Here is a 21,977-nt window from a genome sequence, read left to right on the forward strand (position 1 = left end):
GCATGCACACACACACACACACACAGTCCCTCAGCTCACCGGTGTTGGTGCGGTATGTTCCGGTGTGCCCAGGGGGAGTGGCTCCCCCTGACTCTGGCTGAGGCTCCTCATTGGCCCCTTCTGGTAGACGCGGTCCTCGTAGATGGGGTCGATGTGGTGCTCCGGGGACTGCAGGGGTCGAAGGTCAGGGCCCAGGTGGCTATGCTGACTGCTGTAGGAGCCCCTAGAGCCTGTGAGAGTGAGTGCACAGTGAAGTCAGGGAGTCAGAAGTCAGGTTTACATTTGAAGTCATGGAAAAGAGCAACGCAAAACTACATTTAGTCTCATACAAACGTAGCACAGCTGTGTTCAAATTGGACTAGTTGCCAAGAGAACTCAAGAAATAGCATTCTTATGATTCAGTTGACAATAGGACTCCTGAAGAGCCAATGACCAGAGCCTTATAAAGGTCTGGACTCATAAAACCGTATTGACTGTACAGATAGAATCAGGTTTACAATTGAACACAGAACAAAGTCAGACTTGTGTTTACATTTGGACTCTAAGACAGATCCTCATTGATAAGTTCAGGGTCATGGCTGCACATGAAGGCAAAGGTCTGTGTGCGGGTAGATCCTGACTTTCAGAAACAAGACCAGAGTTGAGTACGTCAGACCTGGTAGACCGTGATATCCCCGAAGAACCTTTTTAGAGACAGTGAACATTCTCCTACACTCGTGGAAAGGTTCTGCTGGTCACACACAGGTCATCTGTGGTTCAAATGTCAAAGGTTAGCAAGTAACATTAACAATGGAATGTGCCATCAGCTCCTGTAGCAGACAAGCTTCTTTCTAAACATATTGGGTATCTGACGTCACAAACTTCATTTATGTTTCAGGTGGAGCATACTTATGGCCCACTGCCTGAAGCTGATGGGCATGTGAAGCATACTTATGGCCCACTGCCTGAAGCTGATGGGCATATGAAGCATACTTATGGCCCACTGCCTGAAGCTGATGGGCATATGAAGCATACTTATGGCCCATAGTCTGAAGCTGATGGGCATGTTTCAGGTGGAGCATACGTATGGCCCACAGTCTGAAGCTGATGGGCATATGAAGGGGAAAAAAACTCAAAAAGCAACGATCACAACCAGGAATAAAGGGGAGAAAAATGAAGGAGCAGTCGATATGTCCTTTCACTCCCGATGAAGTGAGCGCTGTAAGCAGTCTCAAGAGGCCAGCCGTGGGTAGCTTACAGCTCCGGCCAGCAGCAGTTTCTCCTTTTGAAGTTCCCGTGCAGGGAACGTAAAGGGAATAGTAACATCACACACACACAGTGTGATCCATTCATCAGTCAACCAACCCGCACCCTCCGCCTTAACACACACACATCTGAATGGGCAACCCCTGCCCCAAACCCCCACAGGCACCAACAGAAGCCACCATTAGGGCTTAAAAAAAAGTGAAAAAGAGATATGAAATAAAACCCTCAAGTACACACCTCTTCTACAAGCACACACCGTCTTATACAACAAATATCTCCTCAAATCATAAAAAGGAGGGAAGAAGAGAGAGAAAAAAAGAGTGTGCTGAGATTGATGATTGTAGTGCATGAATGAAATAGGAGGGCTTGAGACAGGAGCTTGCTCTAGCTCACGTAGCCTCATTCCGCCACAGATCAGCCTCATCCCTCTCACTCTCGCTTCTTGCTGTTGTGGGATGCTGTTCTCTGCCTTCGATGTAATTCCGTTGAATTTACAGACAATGAGAACCTGCAGTTTCTGTCGCCGTCCCTGTAATCACCTTATCGGAGGGAGCCAGACGGCCTGAACGCCTCTAGTCCTGGCCCCAGTCCTTTGTTGCGGGGAGGAGATCTTGGGGGATAAGCCTAAACGCAAGCAAAGCCAATAGAAGGTTAAACTCCGCCTCGGCCTGCCTGTCCATCAGAGTCACAGAGGGGAGTCCTGTCCAGTTCTCCAGGCTTTTTTTCTTCTTGTCTTTTTTTTTATTTCTTTATCACACAGGATCTGTCTTACAGTCCTCCCTATGCTGCAAGGGAAATGCCATGAAAGAAACAAATAAGGCATACTATGATACTCTGGTCTAAGACAGATACTTTTCTTTGTAGTTTCTGTGTAGTTTTCTGTAGCTACAGGGACAACTGAACACCACAGGAGTCGAAGGACTTTTTTACAGCCAATTTGTGAGCTAAGCACTTTCTCAGCCCAGAGCAGATTGGTCCCGACAGGTCCTCCTACACCTGTGCAGTACACCTGTGCATTCCTAAACAGCCTCTACCCTTAAGGCCGGGCTCTTCGCTCTCTCTCTCTTCTCTTCTCTCTCGCACAGCTGCCGAAGTCTAACTTCCCTCCCCTCCAAAAAAAAAAAGATCCTTCTCAGTGATGAAACATCGAGCCCAAAACAGAAAGAAACATCCCTGCTGAGGTAAGTGGAAAAAAGGAAGACAGTTTACCCAGCGCTACCCCCCACCCCCACCCCCCCACACACACCCCCAATCACCACACAGACAAGCCTTCTCCCTTTCATCTGGAAACTCTTTCATAACACCCTCTAGCCCCACAAAGACGAATTTAGCTGCACTCAAACATAAAGAGGTGGCAGAGAAGAGAGAGAGAGAGAGAGAGAGAGAGAGAAAGAGAGGGAGAGGGAGAAGGAGGGAGAGGGAGAGGGAGAGGGAGAGGGAGAGAGAAGCACTTGTTTTGCCATCACCACCTAAGCTGTCACTTGAGGTTGTGACATTAGCATAAGTCAGGAGTCTTGCTGTTTCTGCTCACACAGTTTCTGGTCTGAGAGAACCGCTACAATGGCTAGTCAAAAACACGACAGCATACATCAGTGCCTTCACATTCAAATGCATGCCATGGGCCATACGCTGCTATTTAATTATGAAGGAAAATAGTGTTCTATGCTGATATGTCTGCACTGCATTCACTCACCTATGCAAAATGAATGTGATATTAGCCATCTCTAGGTATCTTGTGTGAGCAGGCATCTTGCTCGTAGACAGTCTCATACTCGGAAAACTCTACTACTATCATCACCATGACGCCTCCCATGCTAGGCTTTGTTGCGACTGCATGACCTCCGACTTCAAAAGCAGCTCAGTCTGGAGAGGATCTGGCAACTTGATGAGATCCAGATCAGATCAGAACCCAACCACTGTACGACAGAACACTCTGCGATACACCATTCTCATATTCAGTCCATGGCTCGTGTCAGCAGTGGGTGTGAACGGCCAGTCTGTGAGTCCAGATCCTGCCGGCCGCACAGGTCTCTCTCTGTCTCTCCGTTAGTAACTTTGTATGACGACCTCCTCCCTCCCGCACACTTGAGTATCCTTGCGGCCCAACGACACACACATCGCTTGGCTCTCATTGCAGTCGAAGGCCCCCAAACACTACATCATCAAAGACAGGAAGACCTAATGCAGCAACCCCCCCCCCCCCCCCCCCCACTCCCCAGAAACAATGGGCTGGCTCAGTACACCTTCCTCTGCTGTAATTGCCTTTAGCCATGATCACCCTTGGATCTGATTCATGAACCAAAGCTGGAAACAACCTCCATCCCTACCCAGCCCCCCCCACTTGCCTCCCACCCTACACCGCCCCACCGCCCAATCCCCTTCCCTCGCCCGGTGCTCAAGGCTGGCTGACAGCACAAACTGGGGTCTCTGCCAGCTTCAGGCGCACGTGCTGCTGTCGCTGTAAGACACAGTAGCAAAGGTGTAGGTCTGCTGCGTGTGCTTTCTAAAAGATCCACGTGACGAACAGGAAGAGGTCGGTAGAGCCAGAGCTGAGAAAGGATCTGAGTGGGGAGGACTGCCTTTGCCTTTTTTTGTCTCCCTTGTCACTCCGTACTTCTGACAGGCTGACAGAGTGTGTAGTAAGTTTAGCATCAAATAGATTCTTGACATGTAATGATTTCTCTCCGATTGCAGTTCAAATGGTCAAATGGGAGAACTGTAAGCTCAGGCAAAGGTTTTGCCACCAGGACGACTCATTCTGTATCCTACATCGCTCACTCATTAGTCCACCAGGAAGACTCATTCTGTATCCAACATCACTCATTGGTCCAGCCCGAAACAGCATGAGGCTATGCATCTTTAAACAGGCCCATCTTACAGTTTTTCTGTTTTTAGAAATGTCCAGGGGTTAGCTAATAACTCCTCAACTACACTTCAAAACCTAAATGTGGATGTTGCCTACACAAAAAAGACTTTCTCTCTCATCATTGCATATATCTAAGCATCTAATCTAATCAAGACTCAGCTTTTGCTAACTTCAGATAGCTGATGTCTACCCCTTTGCCACCACCCCCACAGCTGGTCTCTGACCTGATGTTCATGGGTTGGCTAGTAGTCCTGGTCATCCCCAGGAGCTGATAGTAGCCTATGACCAACCTCCAGAGCACCAACTGTGTACAGGGCTTTCTGTGAAGCGTATTCCCGTTTCACTGTGTATTTCTTGGATTCAATCAGCTAAATTAATTATGTTCTTCCGAGTTTATTCGGTTCCTCTTGTGTGACAACACAAACAATGACTCAGAACCGATAGCTCTGCTTGTCTATGCTGGGAATATTTTAATTATTTTCCTCTTTAACATTCAGTATCAGCAGGGAAATACACCCTTTGACATCAGACCTGATGTATATCTATGATTATTTAGATTAGTAGGAGTACAGTAGGGAAAAAGAGATTAAATTCCTTTTATAAAAAGGCATGGCTAATTAAAAACTACCTCAAACTCCACCCTCCCGCCCCCAACCCAGCTCCCCCTACCAGTCTGAATCTCACCAAACACATTGCTATTCTGGACGTGTTTGATGTCTTGCTGAGCATTGTGGAGACAGTGGAGTCCTCATATCAAAGTGCTGCACTCGTTCAAAGGATGAGATCTTGTCTCAGGACTGTACTGGGTGCATGCCAGGAGGTACTGGCCTCCCCAGGCGTACAGTAAAGTTGGGCAAATTAAAAGCAACATGAAATAAAGAAAATATGCACTAAAAAAAAAAGCAGCACACGTCCCAAGTTGCTTCTGTCTTTTTCTTACATCCTGCTCTGCACAAAAAAACTACAAAATGTGCTCAACATTATGCAACATACAGTATAACCGTAATGTACTTATTTACCAAATGCCTCCTGGGTATTTACCTAGTTCAAATAAAAAGCCATTGATGTTTCTACTTTGATGTTTGTCAGTAGCATCCAGCGTCAGGTGCTATCAAACTTAAACTCCAGGCAAACATGTAGATCTGAAGGGGGACAGATTTAGCAAACTACTGAAGCATGTCTGCAGCTTGTCCATGATAACAACACTGAGCATCTACAGTTGGTGATTAGGTAAGCACTTCCATGCATCTTGGCTACCGTCACTGGCAGCTGACTCTGGACTGGATTTGGAATGGCCTGCTGTTAACGTAAGACAACTCCACTGAACACTTTATCCTCATTGTCTGTCTTCTTCATGTGCCATTCATGCTGAACACACGAGTTCTGAAATATATCTTACAGCAGGGGGAAAAGAATGTGGGTCAACTAGAGTCAGCATTTCCAGCATTTTGGCAAACTGCACAACCAAACATTAACTAGTCTAGCCTCGTCTGAATCCTCCAAGTAACAGTCTAATTTCATAGGGCAACAAGCCCAGCGAACGGGCTTCGCACCTCAGCAGCTGTGCAGTGGGAATAGGTGGGGAAACCTACATTTGCTAATGTCATTAACACAAATCAGGCATCAATCATAAATGCAGTCAATCATAAATGGGTTGAGTAATTAGTGGATGTGGCAATGAAGTAATTCTTTATCAGCCAATCACAATGCTTCCACCATACCTTATTAATGGTCACACAGAGCTCAATAATTGCTTTACAATAGGGCAGACAAAAAAGGCACAGTTTACATCAGCGGAGGTCTGCCCAACATGAATCATTGAGAAGGTTAAATAGAAAAGGTGATGCTCTGTGCTTGGACACACTCCAGCATTGCGCTGACCTACCCATGTTTGCCCTTAGAATCCTGTTCATGTTATGAAATTAGCTAATTGATTTGACCAAGTTATTAAATTAGCTTTAGGTCATTAGCAGCGGACGCTGTGGGTTGCCAGCCGCATTGCCCATCAATGAAATTAGAGCCCTATGTCTCAACGTATCTGTTAAGAGCCACTGACGGCATTGGTGGAGAGAAGTGATTCAAAATCCATGGCAGTCCTATGTCCTATGTGACACTTTGCCAGGTGGTGAAGCAGCCATACTGACCAAAAAACACTGAAACTGCAGATTAGGTTGAAAAGAGGTTGAGACTCGATAGGATCTGGTCATGACCTGGTGTGGACCTGGATAAGACCTGTGCCGTATCAAAAGCCTGTGATATCTGTGCTGCTCACCGGCGAGACTGCCAGGCCTCTGAAGCGTGGCGGCGCGGAGCTCCTGGGAGAACTTGTACTCCTCCAAGGAATGCAGGGAGCGCTTGGTGGGAGAGAGCGTGGCGTAGTTCCCCACGCCCGAGCTGATCTGGTGGATGGGCGAGGACGAGGGCCCCCCCCCACCGCCGCCTAGTCCTCCCACGCTGTTGGGCGGCGAGGCCACGCGCAGCGGCGAGGGCGACGAGTGGAGGTGCGATGAGCCCGCGTTGATGGGCGAGCTGGAGCTGTAAGACTTGGCCAGCCGTGCCGGCGACTGCTTGGGCGAGGAGGAAGGCGGGGCGCGCTGGATGGTGGCGTAGCTGGGGGCGTCGGACCCAGAGCCGTGGCGCTGCTGCAGCTGGAGCTTGCTGGGGGAGCCCAGGGTCTGCATGGAGAGCGGGGAGCTCACGCGCTGCGCAGGCAGGGTGCTGCTGGAGTAGTACAGGCCCACTGAAGGCTGCTGGGTCTCCGGCAGGTGGAACGCGCTGCCATGGCTCTGAGACAGCGGCTGGGCTGAATCGCCGCCACCGGTGGCAAGCTGGGCGGCACGGCTGGAGGTGACCTTTGACCAACACACACACACAAAGAGACACACACACACAAAGACAGAAAACATATACACTTAGTCAACGTAGAGTTACAGTGGCATTGCAACAACGATCCCTGTGGCAATGGATATGGCCAGTGCCAGGCTAACACACCACTAAAGAATGCAGCTTTGCACCTCAGTATACCTTTACACTTGAAGGAGCATACTTTAGCCTTTAAGGAGCATACTTTAGGCTTTAAGGAGCACACCTTAGCATTGAAGGAGCATACCTTACGTTTTTAGGAAAAGACGTAAGCCTTTAGTGCTTATTCAATATGTACTATCATTGTTCACCCAAGTGAACTGACAGAGCAAAACAAATACAGCTCTATTTTTCACAAACATTGTTGAATAATAGTTGAATAATAGATTTGATTGTTTCCATGAAAACACATCACAATAGCATTTTAAGTCTTGCCCTGCGTGAACTGACAACATTAAACCCAGAACAACTGCGGCATGAAACACTTTTCTGTCACTCCTCATAAATTACAGTGCACAATGCACAGTGTATCTGATACACAGGAAACCATATGCTGTAATTCCTCATGGGATCACACCTTCTGTTTGGGGCGAGAGTACGGCTTTTTCCAGAGGGCATCGGAGCAGGCTTGTCTCCTGGCTGCCTTCCAGCAGTTTAGCTGCGCTGTTTTGTATTGAAATTAAATAAATATCTCTTTCTCCTGTCAGGTTTTTTTTTGTAATCACCGGAACGATGCTCGCTGATTACAATAAAGAGTTGGTTCCACTATTACTCATTTGCACAGCCCATGAAACCTGATTAATCTTATTCCAAATGGATTAAGTTATTTTTAAAACCCCTTTTTTCCTGCATTCATTATGCTATGTCTATGCAGAGTCTCGAGCAAAATGTCTTTCTGTGATTTGTACGCATGACTGTCTCAGAAGGTTTTTTTTTCTCTCTCTTTTTTCAGGAATGCATAATGTTCCCTAAATATTTGCCTCTGCTTTGGTGACATCATGGTTGGTTAGCGAGGACGCTGAAATCAGTGCTGACAAGAGACCAAGGGCTGGGTGGCCTGACCAAGAGAACAAGGGCTGGGTGTGTGTATGTTTGTGTGTGTGTGTGTGTGTGTGCATGTGTGTGTGCGTGTGTGTGTGTGTGTGCGCGTGTGTGTGCGTGTGTGTGTGTGTGTGTGTGTGTGCGTGTGTGTGTATGTGTGTGTGTGTTTGTGTATGTGTGTGTGCGTGTGTGTGTCTGGATGAGTATTAGGGCTGACTGCAGGGTGAGAGCAGACAAATTGAAAGATCCAAATGCGCTGCGACATCCAGTTAAACATTTTACTATTCGTTCTTCCAGTGTTTCCCTCGAGTTAAATTGACACAAATAAGTACATCGTGACGCATTCTGAATAACCTAATTTTTATTTAAAAAACATGCGTGAGAGGGCTGAGTAAATAACAAACACTGCTTTTGTCTTCCAGGTTTGTCTTCCCCAAGCCTTTGGGGTTTGTTCCTGAGAAAAACTCGAGGAGGACTGGTCAGTGGTATAGTCTGTGAGAGAACTCCAGGAGGACTGGTCAGTAGTATAGTGTGTGAGAGAACTCCAGGAGGACTGGTCAGTGGTATTGTGTCAAACATGCATGTCTTCCTTCCACTCGTCAGTCTCGCAGCAGAAAGACACTATTGTTTGGCAGTTTTGTGTGATTTATATTGCAGCGCTGCGGTGTGCATGGCTCTGCACAGTGGATTCTACTGCTGGCTTCATGTTCAAAAACTCTCTCTCTCTCTCTCTCTCTTTCACTGAAACAGGGTAGTCTTTTCCCCCCTTCAGCAGGTCCACGGACACATCTATGGGAAGGAAACTGTTGCATGTGCCAGTTGTGGATGAATTATTTAGGGAACAAGCCGGGTTTGCGCCGTTATAAATATCTTCTGCATAAGAGCACCTATCTGATACGCAAGCGTTATATAAACCCATCCAGAAGTAGCCCTACCCGGCCTCTTCTGAACACAGCGCACAGAATTGCCCTGACAGCAAGAAACATAACTCCAGCATGCCAAGCATCGCCCCATCTCCAGCCAGCCCCAGCCCCAGCAAGGGCCAGCCAGGGCCATCCTGGCGCAGAGACGCGGAGAGGAAGCGAGAGGGAAGGAATCAATGGAGATGTAGTAGACTGGGCCTTTAGTATTGAACTAGATTCAACTGAATTAGAAGGGAAAAACATCAGAGGGAAAATCTCCCTTTCTCTTTCTCTCTCTCTCTCTCCCTCTATCTCTCTGAAAAAAAGAAAAACAGCGCCAGAGAGAAAGTTTCACTCTCCCCTTTATTTCTCTGCCATGCTCCCTGTCTCCGGGTCTCTCCCTCCCCCCCTCCCTCTCTCTGAAGAGGCAGCATGAGAGGCAAACTCTCTGGCTCTTTGGCTCTCTGGCTCCCATCTCCATCTCTGCCTATCCCTTTGCTGTGTCTTTGTCTGTCTGTATTAATGCAGAAATCCCATCCCTGCAGAGGGAAATGAATGTCCTGGTTCAGCTTGACTTGCACTCCAGCGAGATGAAGAGCACTGGGACTACAGGGAATGTGTCATTATGAAGCTGTTGCTCCTGTGCTCCTTTGTGGCCGTGTGTGTGTGTGTGTGTGTGTGTGTGTGTGTGTTTGTGTTCATCCCGACACCAACTTTCACAAGCGTTGCTTCAAACAAATTGCTTCCTATCCCCCGTCATTCACAGCAACAAAAATAGCTCTGCAAATGTCGCTAACCATATTAATTAGCACCAAAAGATGATAAAATACAAACACACACACTGACACACACACACACACACACACACACACACACACACACACACACACACACACACACACACACACATCCACACATTTAATATACATTATTTGATTCTGTATTACAAGTCAAGTTTCAGCTTGCAGAGTGAAATGCATGCCCTGCAAAGAGGAACAGTATCTGGTGGCGAAGGGTTGTAGCTAGTAGCAGGTGCTCTCCAGCTCGTGTGAAAAAAATAAACTTTGTGTGAAGAGGGGGGGAAATGAGCGTCTCCTGGAGGGAGATGAATAATTAAAAATGGCCCCATGTGGGATATCCTCTAATAAGCCTTAGCCCTAAGAGTGTCAGAGTCTGAGGGGAAACCAACAGGCCTGCGCCACAGAGTGTAAATCCCAGATTCAATTAAACAACAACACGTAGCAATCCCCCATGGACACCCTCACCTGCTAGCACACTTCACCTGCAAACCGCACATGTGCATCACACGTATGCCGTGGGTTAACAAGCCCACAGAGAAACCTCTGTTGAATCTAAATTGGTTTCTAAAAAGTTAACCTCGGGACATCAGGTTTTTATTTTTTTTGGGCTTTGCTCCAGAAGAGATGGGCTGTTTCCAATCGAGATTATTGAGAGGTGCTCTAGTTTTGTTCCCAGAGGTGGGAGTGGAGCGCGCGCATCCAACGCGTTCCCACCTGGGTTTGCTGAAGCAGTGCAGCAGAGAGAGGAGAGCAGGAGGACGAGGAGGGGAGGATGGAGAGAGAGAGAGAGAGAGAGAGAGAGAGGGAGGGGTGAGTGAGCATAGTATAGAGGGGAGAAGAGAGAGGAGATCAGAGAGGAGGATATCAGAGGAGAAGAAAGAAGGCAATGTGTGGAGAGGATCGTGGGGGAGCGAGAAGAGGAGGAGAGGAAAGGAGAGGAGAGAAGCTCAGCAGCTTACCTGGTTGTAGCTGTGAACAGCTCCTCCAACCTGCCCGCTACGAGATGAGGGAGCCTGCTGCTGCTGTGCTGGAGTTGGTCCTGATGCTGAGGCAGCTGCTGCCGCCGAGGTGTCGCTCAGAGCGAGGGTCTGGTTACTATGGTAGCCTGCGGAGTAGTGGAGCGCGGAGTCCGGAGCAGCGTTGAGCTGGAGTGAGCTCTGGGAGAGGAGGCTCGGTCCTGCGTCTGAAAGCAATTTGGAGCAGGCAGGAAAGCAGCCCTCAGTCAAGCAGAAAAGGCATACATAATTTATCAGGAGGGGAGGGGAGAGAGGAGGGTAGAGATGAGGAGTGGAAGAGAGAGAGAGAAAGCAAGAGAGAGAGAGAGAGACAATGAGGGAAAGGAAGAGCGGGTTTAACAAGGAGAGAGAGAATGAGAGAGAGGGAGAGAGGGACTGAAGGCTTGAGAGAGATGTAGAGAGACAGAGATGTTTGAGTAAGATAGAGAGCGAGAGAGAGAGAGAGAGAGAGAGAGAGAGAGAGAGAGAGAGAGGTGGGGGTTTGCGGGAGGGAGTAACAGAGAAGACTCACACAGCTAGTGAGAGAGAGAAAGAAGCAGAGGTGTGTGTGTGTGTGACAGCAAGAGAGAGAATCAGAGGTGTGTGTGTGTGTGTGAGAGAGAGAGAGCAAGAGAGAGAAGCAGAGGTGCGAGTGTGTGTGACAGAGAGCAAGAGGCAGAAGCAGAGGTGTGTGTGTGTGTGTGTGAGAGAGCAAGAGAGAGAGAGAGGAGATGCACGCAGCGGAGGAGTTAGTGAACACACACACGCTATGAGCTGTCAAAAGGAGGCCAGCCAGGAGGCTAATCAGGGTCGTCTCATTTAGCCGCCTCGGGAGGCCGAGTGGTGTTCCGGCGCATCCCGCCAGCCCCCGGAGATTGCATCAGCACTCTCGGAATTTGTCAGGAGCCGCGTCAAAATGGATGTAGCTTTCACAGGGAACATGTTTGGACTATCAGTCTCAATCAGCCAGAGAGGCCTCGCCCTGTGAAGCACTATGAAAGTAATGATCGCCTTTTTTTTTCCTCCATCTTTCACCTCATAATGCCCTATCCCTCCCCTGTCCTTAAAAAAAAAGACATGAAAAGAAAAAAGCGAATGAAGATGAGGCTTGTTGTCACGTTTTGGGAAATGGGATTTCCAGGGAACAAAAGTACGCTTGAAGTCTCCCACTGTGAACAAGTCCCAGGCTTCAGAGGCGCAGAGACAAGCAGGAGATCAAACACAAGAAACACTTGTGTCATCAAACTTAGTGTCCTGCTAACGCCTGAGATGCTGCGGCTGACAAAACTAATCAGAGAACGCATATGGAAAAGGTTTTATAAAAACATAGCCATCACACTTGTCATGACTAATTATTGCATGATAAATCTGTGGTTAAGAACTTGCATATAGCCTACATTCCATACTAAACTGGCATAATGCCCTTCAACATGCAAGGTAGGTCATATATAAAACATACAGCTGGCAGATGTTTGCCACAGCGGAGCGTGAGATGTGATCGTGTGGTACTGGGAAGATCAGCATCACCATTGCAGAGACAACACACACTGAGAGGCATCACCAGGATGGGTGTGTTTGTGTGTGTGTGTGTGTGTGTGTGTAAAAACATGTGTGTGTATGTGTGCACATGCCTGTGTGTGCATGTTTGTGTGTGTGTGTGTGTGTGTGTGTGTGTGTAAACACATGTGCGTGTGTGTGTGGGTTTGTGTGAATGTGAATGTGTGAGTGAGTTTGTGTGAATGTGAATGTATGTGTGTGTGTGTGTGTTTGTGTGAATGTGAGTGTGTGAGTGAGTATGTGTGTGAGAGGTATTCCCGTTGCCTCTCTTCACACACATAATTAAATCACTTTCACATCAGCAACAGAATCTGTGTCTGCATAATTTACTCTAAGACACCAATGATGGCCTGGAATGCAGTAGAAAATAGGAAAAGAAATGATCCAGATCCTTTATGTCTCTCTGTGTCTGTATTCACAATAACACACCGCCACTAATTCATAAAATGTTTCTGAAGCAGTACAATTAGCTATGCAACATGCTACTCTCCAACCAATATGAAATTAAATAACAAAAATGACAGTCTTTTCTTGACAAAATATCTTAAACAAAGACAATCTCTCGAGGTCATACTACACTAGCATGTTATGTTAACATTTCTCTAGTCATATCAATATCAATGATCAAACTTGTTCTTTGGACCAAGTCCAAAATAAAACGTTCCTTATACTTCCCATTTTTTACACACATCAAGTATAAAGATTCCAGTCGTGTCCCAGCGCAGGCTCCGACAGTCACCTTTTATAAGTGCTACCGCCAGACTTAACCACATCAGCCAGAACTACATGAAAACAGCAGGAGGACTGAAGTGGGAGAGGGCATAGCTGGTGGTAAATGTTTAATGCATGCCCTTGGCTCCAACAAAATGTCCGACAACCTTTTAAAGACCAATTGTGGTCTGCTACCATGACCTTCAGTGGGAATCTCCCAGTCCTTAAGAGAAATAAGCCAACCAACCTCTTCAGCTGGAATGGAAGGACACTAGTCAGCCTGAGCGTTAAATATTATGAGAGGCTTGGGGGGGGGGTTCCCTCTCAGCGGCGGTTAGGTCCATGACCTGTGTTATTACTCAGTGGGGTTGAATATTTCATGTGGAAGCAGTGGACTTTGTGAGGGTTAGAGACTCGTAATGCTTCTGCGCACTGATTAAAAACTCATTTTTTCTCACAAGTCCATTTTTGTCACTGGTGACAGAGCTACAGAGGTGGGCCCCGTGCTGAAGACAAAGCAAACACACTTCAGCAAACACACACACACACACTCACACACACACACACACACACACTCTCACACTCACACACACTCACACACACACACACACTTCAGCAAACACACCGCCACGTGAGACACATCCCAGTGTGCAAGTTGACAAAGGATTGATCCCTGCACCTATATTATATTTATATTTATAGAAAAATACTGCACACTGACTGCTACAGGGACAGAAAAAGGTCTGTGTACACCTGGCCACATCTGTGCAATGGACTCCTCCACAAAAGCTATCTATCCTGATTCACTGAATGATCAGCTAAATAATTGAAAGGCACTTTACTCTTACAGAAAGAGGAGAAACGTCAGAGCTGCCCACGCCCATCAAAGCCCCTCGGAGAGCCCGTGTTTCCTCGGAACACAATGACTCACGTATGCTTCCAGAACATCCCACTTCCATTCTAGTCGGATAAACCACCATTGATTTCAATATCCCAGAGCTACCACTGTTTGATTTTTGTTTAATGTACTTGAAATTCCTTTACAAATCTCCAAGGGTGTCTTTGGATGTACTTTAAAAATGCTTTAGTCTCCTACACACATACATTAGCAACGTGAGGAGGAGTACTCCCAGTTTCAGCGTCTGCAGTGACATGCTAAACAACATGTCCACCTTAGTCATGTCAGTGCATGTTCAGTATCATCTTTCTTGATTTTTCATTGAAACCAAAGGAGAGTATATGATGAATAACTGAGCATTTTTGTCTCAGTCTCATTCCAAATATTTTTAAAGAATAGTGCACACATCAAACAACCTTTTGAATACGTACGTGACTGTGTTGCCCGGATAAGCCTGATCACAAGCAAACTACAGACTGCTCACAAACAAAACTTGATCTTATCATGACCAATATTTCACCTATTATAAAAGGGGTTTCTCTTCAGGTGGACTGGTCGTTCTACCGGTCAGTTTTCATAAGGCATAGTAGAAAAAGAACACACATAAGCCCTCAGTCACTGCTCCCTGATCCCCCTTTCTGTCTAAAGTGAGGTCCACACACCCCTGTCCTCAGACCTTGATTATAAATAGCAGGCATGAGGCTTTTGGAGATAAGACTCTTGCGGCAGAAGAGTGCCTCAACTAGTGTCAACCAGGGTGCTTTTTTAGAAATGCAGGAAAATGTACCTCCCTTCTGAGCTATGATTGCCAGAACAGGTCCTTGACCCACATGGAGTGGGCCTGGGCACAATGGCCTCTCAGAAGAGCCCTGACAGATGCAGCAATTGGGCAATTTGCCCAAATATAATCAATCGGGCTATTCTTTGGTCTTTTTTCCATTTTATCTTATTTTTGGCCTTTGGAGAGACAGAGCGGGAATGGGATTTGTGAGGTTTAAAAGAAGGCCGGATATTCACCGGCGTGAAAAGCACGGATGCTTTAGAGGTGGCAAAGCTCTTAAGAGGCGCCGAATCACAAGTCGTTAGGCACAATTGAGAGCACTGTAAAAGCCTGGAAGTACACAGCAATTTGACTTGAGAATGGTAATGAGCCCACATTGATCCTCCCATAAATATTCAAACAGCCATATTATATACTAGTTGCAGTTCATCAGCGCAGGAAAAAGTAACATTAGGCTTTTACTGCCTCGAAGTAGTGCAAGACATTTTAATTTCCTTTTCATATCTTTCCTCAAGGTCGAGAGAAAGCACGAGTTTTATCAAGTATACTTCAATGATGACAAGATATCCAAATGGATTGAATTGGGAATCTCACCAAAAACATTTCAGAGGCGCTAATTAGCCAAATATACACCGAAAACATGCAGCATCACACACAGACTGCAAACTAGGAGTAATGAGCTGGACGGGCTTACTTTCACCGCTGGTGTAATCCTGGTGGTTGAGAATCCCCGACTCCTGGAGGGACCTGATGCAAGAGTCCACCAGCTCCAGCCCGGTGCTCAGCTCCTCCTCGATGTCTTCCTGTCCATCTGTAAATCCAATACAACACACCAGACAAACACCATCAGAATACCCTACCTAACTTACCCACCCCCACACAAACACACACACACACACACCCTTCCTTTAGCCTCTACACCCCCTCACCCGCGAACTGCACGGAACTTTTTCTCAGAAAAGGAAAAAAAAAAACTTGTCTTGGCAGATAACAAAAAATGTGCTCAGTTTCACCTTCCTGATCTGCTTTCCTCTGAGAGCAGTTTCCTTCCCCTTGAGCCTCTTTCTGCTTGCCAGCGAGGCTGAGGTCTTACACAAGCTGCACTAAGACAAAGGATTAACTTCTCAACTGTAGCGCCATCAATAAGGCCGGGCACTGGCATTAAACCCTGTCTCCGACTTCACCAAAGGGTGAGCAACACAGTGACACAGATAATCAGAGAGTGGCTTTAAGATTAAAACCCCACAGGCAGACAGACAGGCAGACAGACACACAGACAGACAGACAGAGAGACAGTCCACATTTGGCTAGGGGATACAATACTGTGAGAAGAGTAGAAGAGAGGAAACCTTGTTTCTCCTTCTATATACATGTATATATATATATATTATTTTATGATATCTATATATATCTATCTATATATATATATATATATATATTCTATTCCTATTATTCTGATACTCTTTTAGGTTGCAGGAGACGTAAGTTGACACCCAGCTGTGCTTCCAGATTAATCGGATTCAGATTTTCACTGGTTGCACAAATGTTTTCTGACAAATTGCACTGCCGTTCCACGAACACTAGAAGCTGTTTCCATGGTGCTTCGAGTTCTCAGCACTTCTTTTGATGGTTTCATTATTTGATTTATTCCAGTTACCTATTTGTGGGTAGATTTAGCACAGTGTACCTTTGCATAAAAGAAAATAGAAAATGCAATGCTGATCATACCATTAAACCAATGCAGCAGAGAAGGCAAAAGATAGACAAGAAGAAGGAGGAGGAGGAGGAGTTGAAGGAGTGAATTTTGGTATGCCGTCACGCATCACCATCTATTTCATTGGAATGCCAATCATAAGGAAATGATCAATGATAAGGCAGATTTAATATGTGCTCAAATGAGATCCAGTCTGCACCTGCAGGAGCTTATTTTCTGGATGAGGGAGGTATCTCTTTGATCTCATGAGGAGAAGCGCATGCCTAATGTACTTCCAAATACGGCTGCTTTGGGAATAACACGCCAGGCCTGCCGCACACACACGCCATATGGGCCGCAAATATTTCATGCGACGACTCGGAGCGTGGTTCAAAAAGGGTGCTGCGGAGAGGTGTGTGTGGGGAGAGTTACTTGCTTTACTAGAGTCGGGTTTGGGGAACGTTATTAGCGCCTTGTATTGTTATGGCGCTATATAAATAAAATTGAATTGAATTGAATTGAATTAGTGCGGAGAGTTAGGTCTTGTCCACATGGATGTCGATATGTTGTGATCTTGTGTGTACAGAGAAATCTTATAAAAATTAATATGTGGACATATTTTAATTTATTTTTTTTGAAACGGAGGGGATAAATATTGGTTTTAAAAACGACCCGTGTACGTGTGGACCAGGCCTTGCTTTGCCTTGCTTTAAAACCATTGAATGAATATGAATATGAAGTGTGTGGTATGCGTGACATATAAAACAGCTTGGCCTTTACCTTCAGTGTTCCAGCGATACTGCTCCTCTGACGAACTGCAAAACAAACAGAGACAGTGTTTAGAAAACAGATTTAAACGAGAAAGGGAGATCCCATAACACTGAGCACACACTCAGAAAAGATAATCATACAATGCACTTTAGAAGGTAATTACCAGATTGCCAAAAGCAGGAGAGACAGACCAGACAGAGATAGACACACAGAGAGATAGAGATAGAGAGAGAGAGAGTGAGAGAGAGAGATTCTATGAAAAGGAGTGATTCCCGAGAGGGCTTAATTGCATGCTATATTGCTATTATGCGTAACATGGCATAAAATTGGCTGGCGTTTCAGCAGCTGGGTTTGTTGTATGTGTGATAGAGGGTCTCTCCCCTGCCCACTCCGTGTGTGTGTGTCTGTGACTGTGTGTGTGTGAGTGTGTGTGCTATAGGGTCTCTCCCCTGCCCACACTGTGTGTGTGTGTGTGTGTGTGTGTGTGTGTGTGTGTGTGTGTGTGTGTGTGTGTGTGTGTGTGTGTGTGTGAGTGTGAGTCTGTGTGTGTGTGTGTGAGTCTGTGTGTGTGTGCTACAGGGTGTCTCCCCTGCCCACTCCGTTATGCTGGGAGCTGATAACTAGGACTACATCAGCGATGCAAGTCACGAGCCAGGGAAAGAGAGAGAGAGGAGAAAGAGAGAGACAGATAGATAGATAGATAGATAGATAGAGAGAGAGAGAGAGAGGGGGAAAGGGAGAGAGAGGGAGAGGGAGAGGGAGAGGGAGAGAGAGGGGTAAGTAATCCAGTGCTCTTCATCGAGAGGAGGTCAGCAAACAGGGGTAACTCCGTTAATATTACCCCTCACTCTCCCGGATGTGCATGAGGGAAATCAGGGTGCAGAACACACAAATGACACAGCATGGGGCCCCTGGAAATCAGCCCTGGGTGGATTATTGAGCTGCCTGCATGGGGATCAATGCCAAAGTGAATTGTAGACAGTGAGGACCTTGCAATATGTGTGTGTGTATGTGTGTGTGTGTGTGTGTGTATATGTGTGTGTATGGGTGGGGAGGGGGGGTGGATGTGTGTGTGTGTGTATGTGTGAGTGTGTGTGTGAGATTGTGGTTGAATGTGTACATGAATAGTGCACCAACGTGCACCAACTGGTTTGTTTTTCTGTTGGGGTGGGGGGGTGAATATGTGTGTGTCTGTGTGTGTGTGTGTGTGTGTGTGTGTTTACACATACTGCAGATGCTGAATCATTGTAGGCATGCTTGGGTGACATTCCCCACCACCCCCACTCTCTCCTCTACCTGCAGACCCTCCATACTGTGGGTTCACAGGCCTCCACTGTACCAGTATGTGTAGGGGAATAGGTATATAGATCTGTGTGTGTGTCTGCGCGTGTGTGTGTGCGTGTGTGTGTGTGTGTGTGTGTGTGTGTGTGTGTGTGTGTGTGTGTGTGTATCTATTGTAGGCTTGTCTGGCGGCTGCGGCGCAAGCTGACAAATCACCGGTGCAGCCCCAACACAACATGTTAATAGGGTTCAGTGTGTGTGTCCACTGCCTATTCATCACACACAAACACACACACACACACACACACACATACAGTATACACACTCCGTGGAGACACCATGACATGGCAGCAATGGGGGAGGCAGAAGCAGAGCTCAGACAGTTCGCACAGTGTTTGTGTGTGTGTGTTTGTGTGTGTGTGTGTGTCAAGCAGACAGAAGACAGTGAGAGAAAAAGATGGAGAGAGAGAGAGAGAGTGTGTGTGTGTGTGAGGGGGGGGGCTATGCTGATGTGAGTGAGTGTGTGCTTCTGTGTCTGTGTGTGTTCATGTGTGTGTGTGTTCAAGCGAGATTGAGAGATTAAGAGGGAAATGTAAGTATGTAATAAGATTAATACAGACACAGACTGAGTGAGAAAGCAAACAGAAACAGGAGAGGGACTGGATGAGCAAGATAGACAGAAACACAAAGAGGAAGAATAAAGAAGGAAGAATAAAGAAGGGATGGAATGATCAGAGAGAGCGAGAGAGCAAGAGAAACCAACAAATAGAGATGAAGGAGAGAGAGAGGGAAGGAGAGAGAAAGGGAAGGAGATAGAGAGGGAGACATAGAGAGCAAGACAGTAAATGAGGTAAAGAGAAAAAATGATGAGAGAGACTGAAAGAGAGTGAAGGAAAGAGAGAGAGAAGAAAGAGTGAATGAGAGTGACGGACAAAAAGAGAGAATGAAAGTGAGGAAAGAGAGAGAGAGAGCAGAGGAAGAAATAATGAGAGTGAGGGAAAGAGAGAGAGGGGGAGAGGGAATGCGAGTGAGGGAAAGAGAGAGAGAGAGAGAGAGAGAGAGAGAGAGAGAGAGAGAGGGAGAGCCCTGTAGTATTCTTCAGAAAGCAACACCCATCCATCTCCCTCCGTCCTCCCCGTCCTGTGCTCTGTTCTCCCCATCGCCGGGCAATCAAAATTATTTATTCATCTCTTTCATGGCGACCCAGCCGCAGCGGGGCCCTGGCGGGTAGAACAGCACGGCCTGGGGCCAGGCGACAGGGGTGACATTGGACTGACGGCACATATTTACAACTCAAGGTCCTTCCCAAGGACTCCGGGGTTGAGCCGTAAAGAAGACAGACAGGCTACAGCGCGCCCGTTCTCACCGCTCCGGCTGCCTGCTGACACCGCTGACGGCTGACAAGGTCAAAGATGAGGTGCACCCCTGACACGTGGTCACATGATCACGGCCACACACACCGTGTGAAGGGCTACACTGTACAAGCGCCTGTCAGAAAAGGGTAAACTGAATATCTGTGTGGGTGTACACCTGAATCATTTTTTACATTGATCAGTGGTGTTTACATAACGGCTACTGTACATAGTATGTGAGGCATGAAGGTCATGCATAGGGGTTGGTTCTAGCATAAAGGCCATGCATAGCGGTTGGTCCTAGCATGAAGGCCATGCATAGCGGTTGGTCCTAGCATGAAGGCCATGCAAAGCGGTTGGTTCTAGCATGAAGGCCATGCATAGCGGTGGGCTCTGGGGTGGGTCTGGCCCTGATCTGGCATGGAGTCAGCTATTATGAAGGGGCAGTGAGGAAATCATACATACTGATGTATTATATAATTGACACTAGGTGTCCTGTGAACTGTACATCCATTGTCAGAGTCTTAGTTTAAGAATTAGCATTTCTGTAATATGTTTTTTTATTTTTATTTAATCAGTTTAGCGTTAAAACATTAACATTAATTTACATCAGTAAACACCAAATAAGCATAAACTCCTGAGGCAGAATTCCACTTGTGCCCAGGAATGTTCTGAAAGCCACAAGTCTGAGAGTAACTGTTTGCTCTGGACGAGGTGTAAAATATGGACCACTTCGTCCAGAGTGTAAAGTGAGGCCCAGTTAAGTACCGCTGGCCCTCAACGGTGACTCAGAAGAAGAGGGACTTCTGATGCCTTATGCTCCCAAACAGACACTGAGAGCTCGATTATTAATGAGAACGACATGCCTGAATCCGGCAACTTCAGAGGCTTATTTGTGAGCAAACCTGAACTGCAGTGCAGTCTTCCGCCAGTGAATAATTATAACGAAACAGCTCCGAGGCCACACAAACATGACGGGCCGCGTGCAGCAGGAGTAACGTCTAACGACCCAGTTATTATTCAGGCAGGCAGACATACTGTTGCACATTTGGGTTTCCTGGGATGAAAGCCTACCAGAGCTCCAGGGATCAGAGATGGGCAACAGCCAAGAAGACTGTGGGACAGAACCCCCAATCTAATCTGGACCAGATTAGCCAGGTACACCCCAGATCTATTCTACATCCAGATTTGATCTAGTAGGGGTCGATTTATATGGTTTTTTTTTCAGGGCTGATACGACAATGATTATCTTGGACAAAAAGAGAGTCATATTGCAGGCCGATAATTGAATGCTTTTAACATGTTTTATTTTTTTTTCAGTGAAAAGAAATAGGCTCTGACAATATGAATTCTTAGAAAGCACTGCGCTTGATTATCTTATTCTTTGAATCCATTACCAGATTTCATAAAGAATAAGAATAGAATAGAAGATAACAAAAATGTGTTGTTAGTAGGGCTGTCAGCGTTAACGCGTTAATCTATGCGATTAATGCGGCCGCGATTAACGCGATCAAATATTTTAACGCAATTAACGCAACTTTGAAAAAAAATAAAAAATGACAGGAAGCGAGGCGGAGAAGAGGTGGGGAGAGCATTGGGAAATTACATCAGGCCAGACTTGAACCTGTGTCCCCTCGGGCAATGTAGCCCGTAAGTAGGGGGCTTGGCCTACCATTTTATGGGATGAGGGACAGGTGGGGCTTGAATAGCCCCCCTTGTTCAAAGTGGGGAATGACAGAAAAAGTTTGAGAACCACTGCGGTAGTTGAAGATGGAGAGAGCTGAGGGATTGTTGGGCGGAAAGTCTCTGTTTAAGAGCCAAAATGACGGAACAATCGACAAAACTAAAGTTGTATGTAGCATTTGTCAGGCTGAATTTAGCTATCACCTTAATGCAAAGCACCTGACAGAAAGCAGTCCCAGGTTAGATGATCGCCAACCCATATTCCACGACTTCTCTAGGAAAATAACTAGACCAGTCCGTGAAAAGGTTACCATTTAGGATGCCAGTGACTGTCGGCCCATCAACATAGTTGAGGACAGTGGGCTGATTGAGGTGATTCGAATTGCTTCAGGGGAAATTCTTACGATTTACCGTCGAGGGGCACCATTGTGTTAAAAAAAAATACAATTAAACAACAGTGTCTAAAATACACGCTGTCTGAAGTGATTACTTGTTTAATAATAAGATTTAGTCTTAAGAAAAAAAAAACTTTTAATCGC

General features: G+C 46.5%; 1 protein-coding gene across 1 annotated transcript in view; it reads right to left on the reverse strand.

Moving 5' to 3' along the window:
* ctnnd2a (catenin (cadherin-associated protein), delta 2a) overlaps positions 1-21,977 on the reverse strand; it is a 308,508-nt gene that overhangs the window by 151,443 nt on the left and 135,088 nt on the right. The window contains 6 exon segments of the mRNA XM_031583814.2: positions 40-78; positions 81-230; positions 6,384-6,963; positions 10,676-10,899; positions 15,353-15,469; positions 17,132-17,166. Of these exon segments, the coding sequence (XP_031439674.1) occupies positions 40-78; positions 81-230; positions 6,384-6,963; positions 10,676-10,899; positions 15,353-15,469; positions 17,132-17,166 (1,145 nt within the window).

This window comes from Clupea harengus, chromosome 17 (genome assembly GCF_900700415.2).
Source record: "Clupea harengus chromosome 17, Ch_v2.0.2, whole genome shotgun sequence".
Taxonomy (NCBI): Eukaryota; Metazoa; Chordata; class Actinopteri; order Clupeiformes; family Clupeidae; genus Clupea; species Clupea harengus.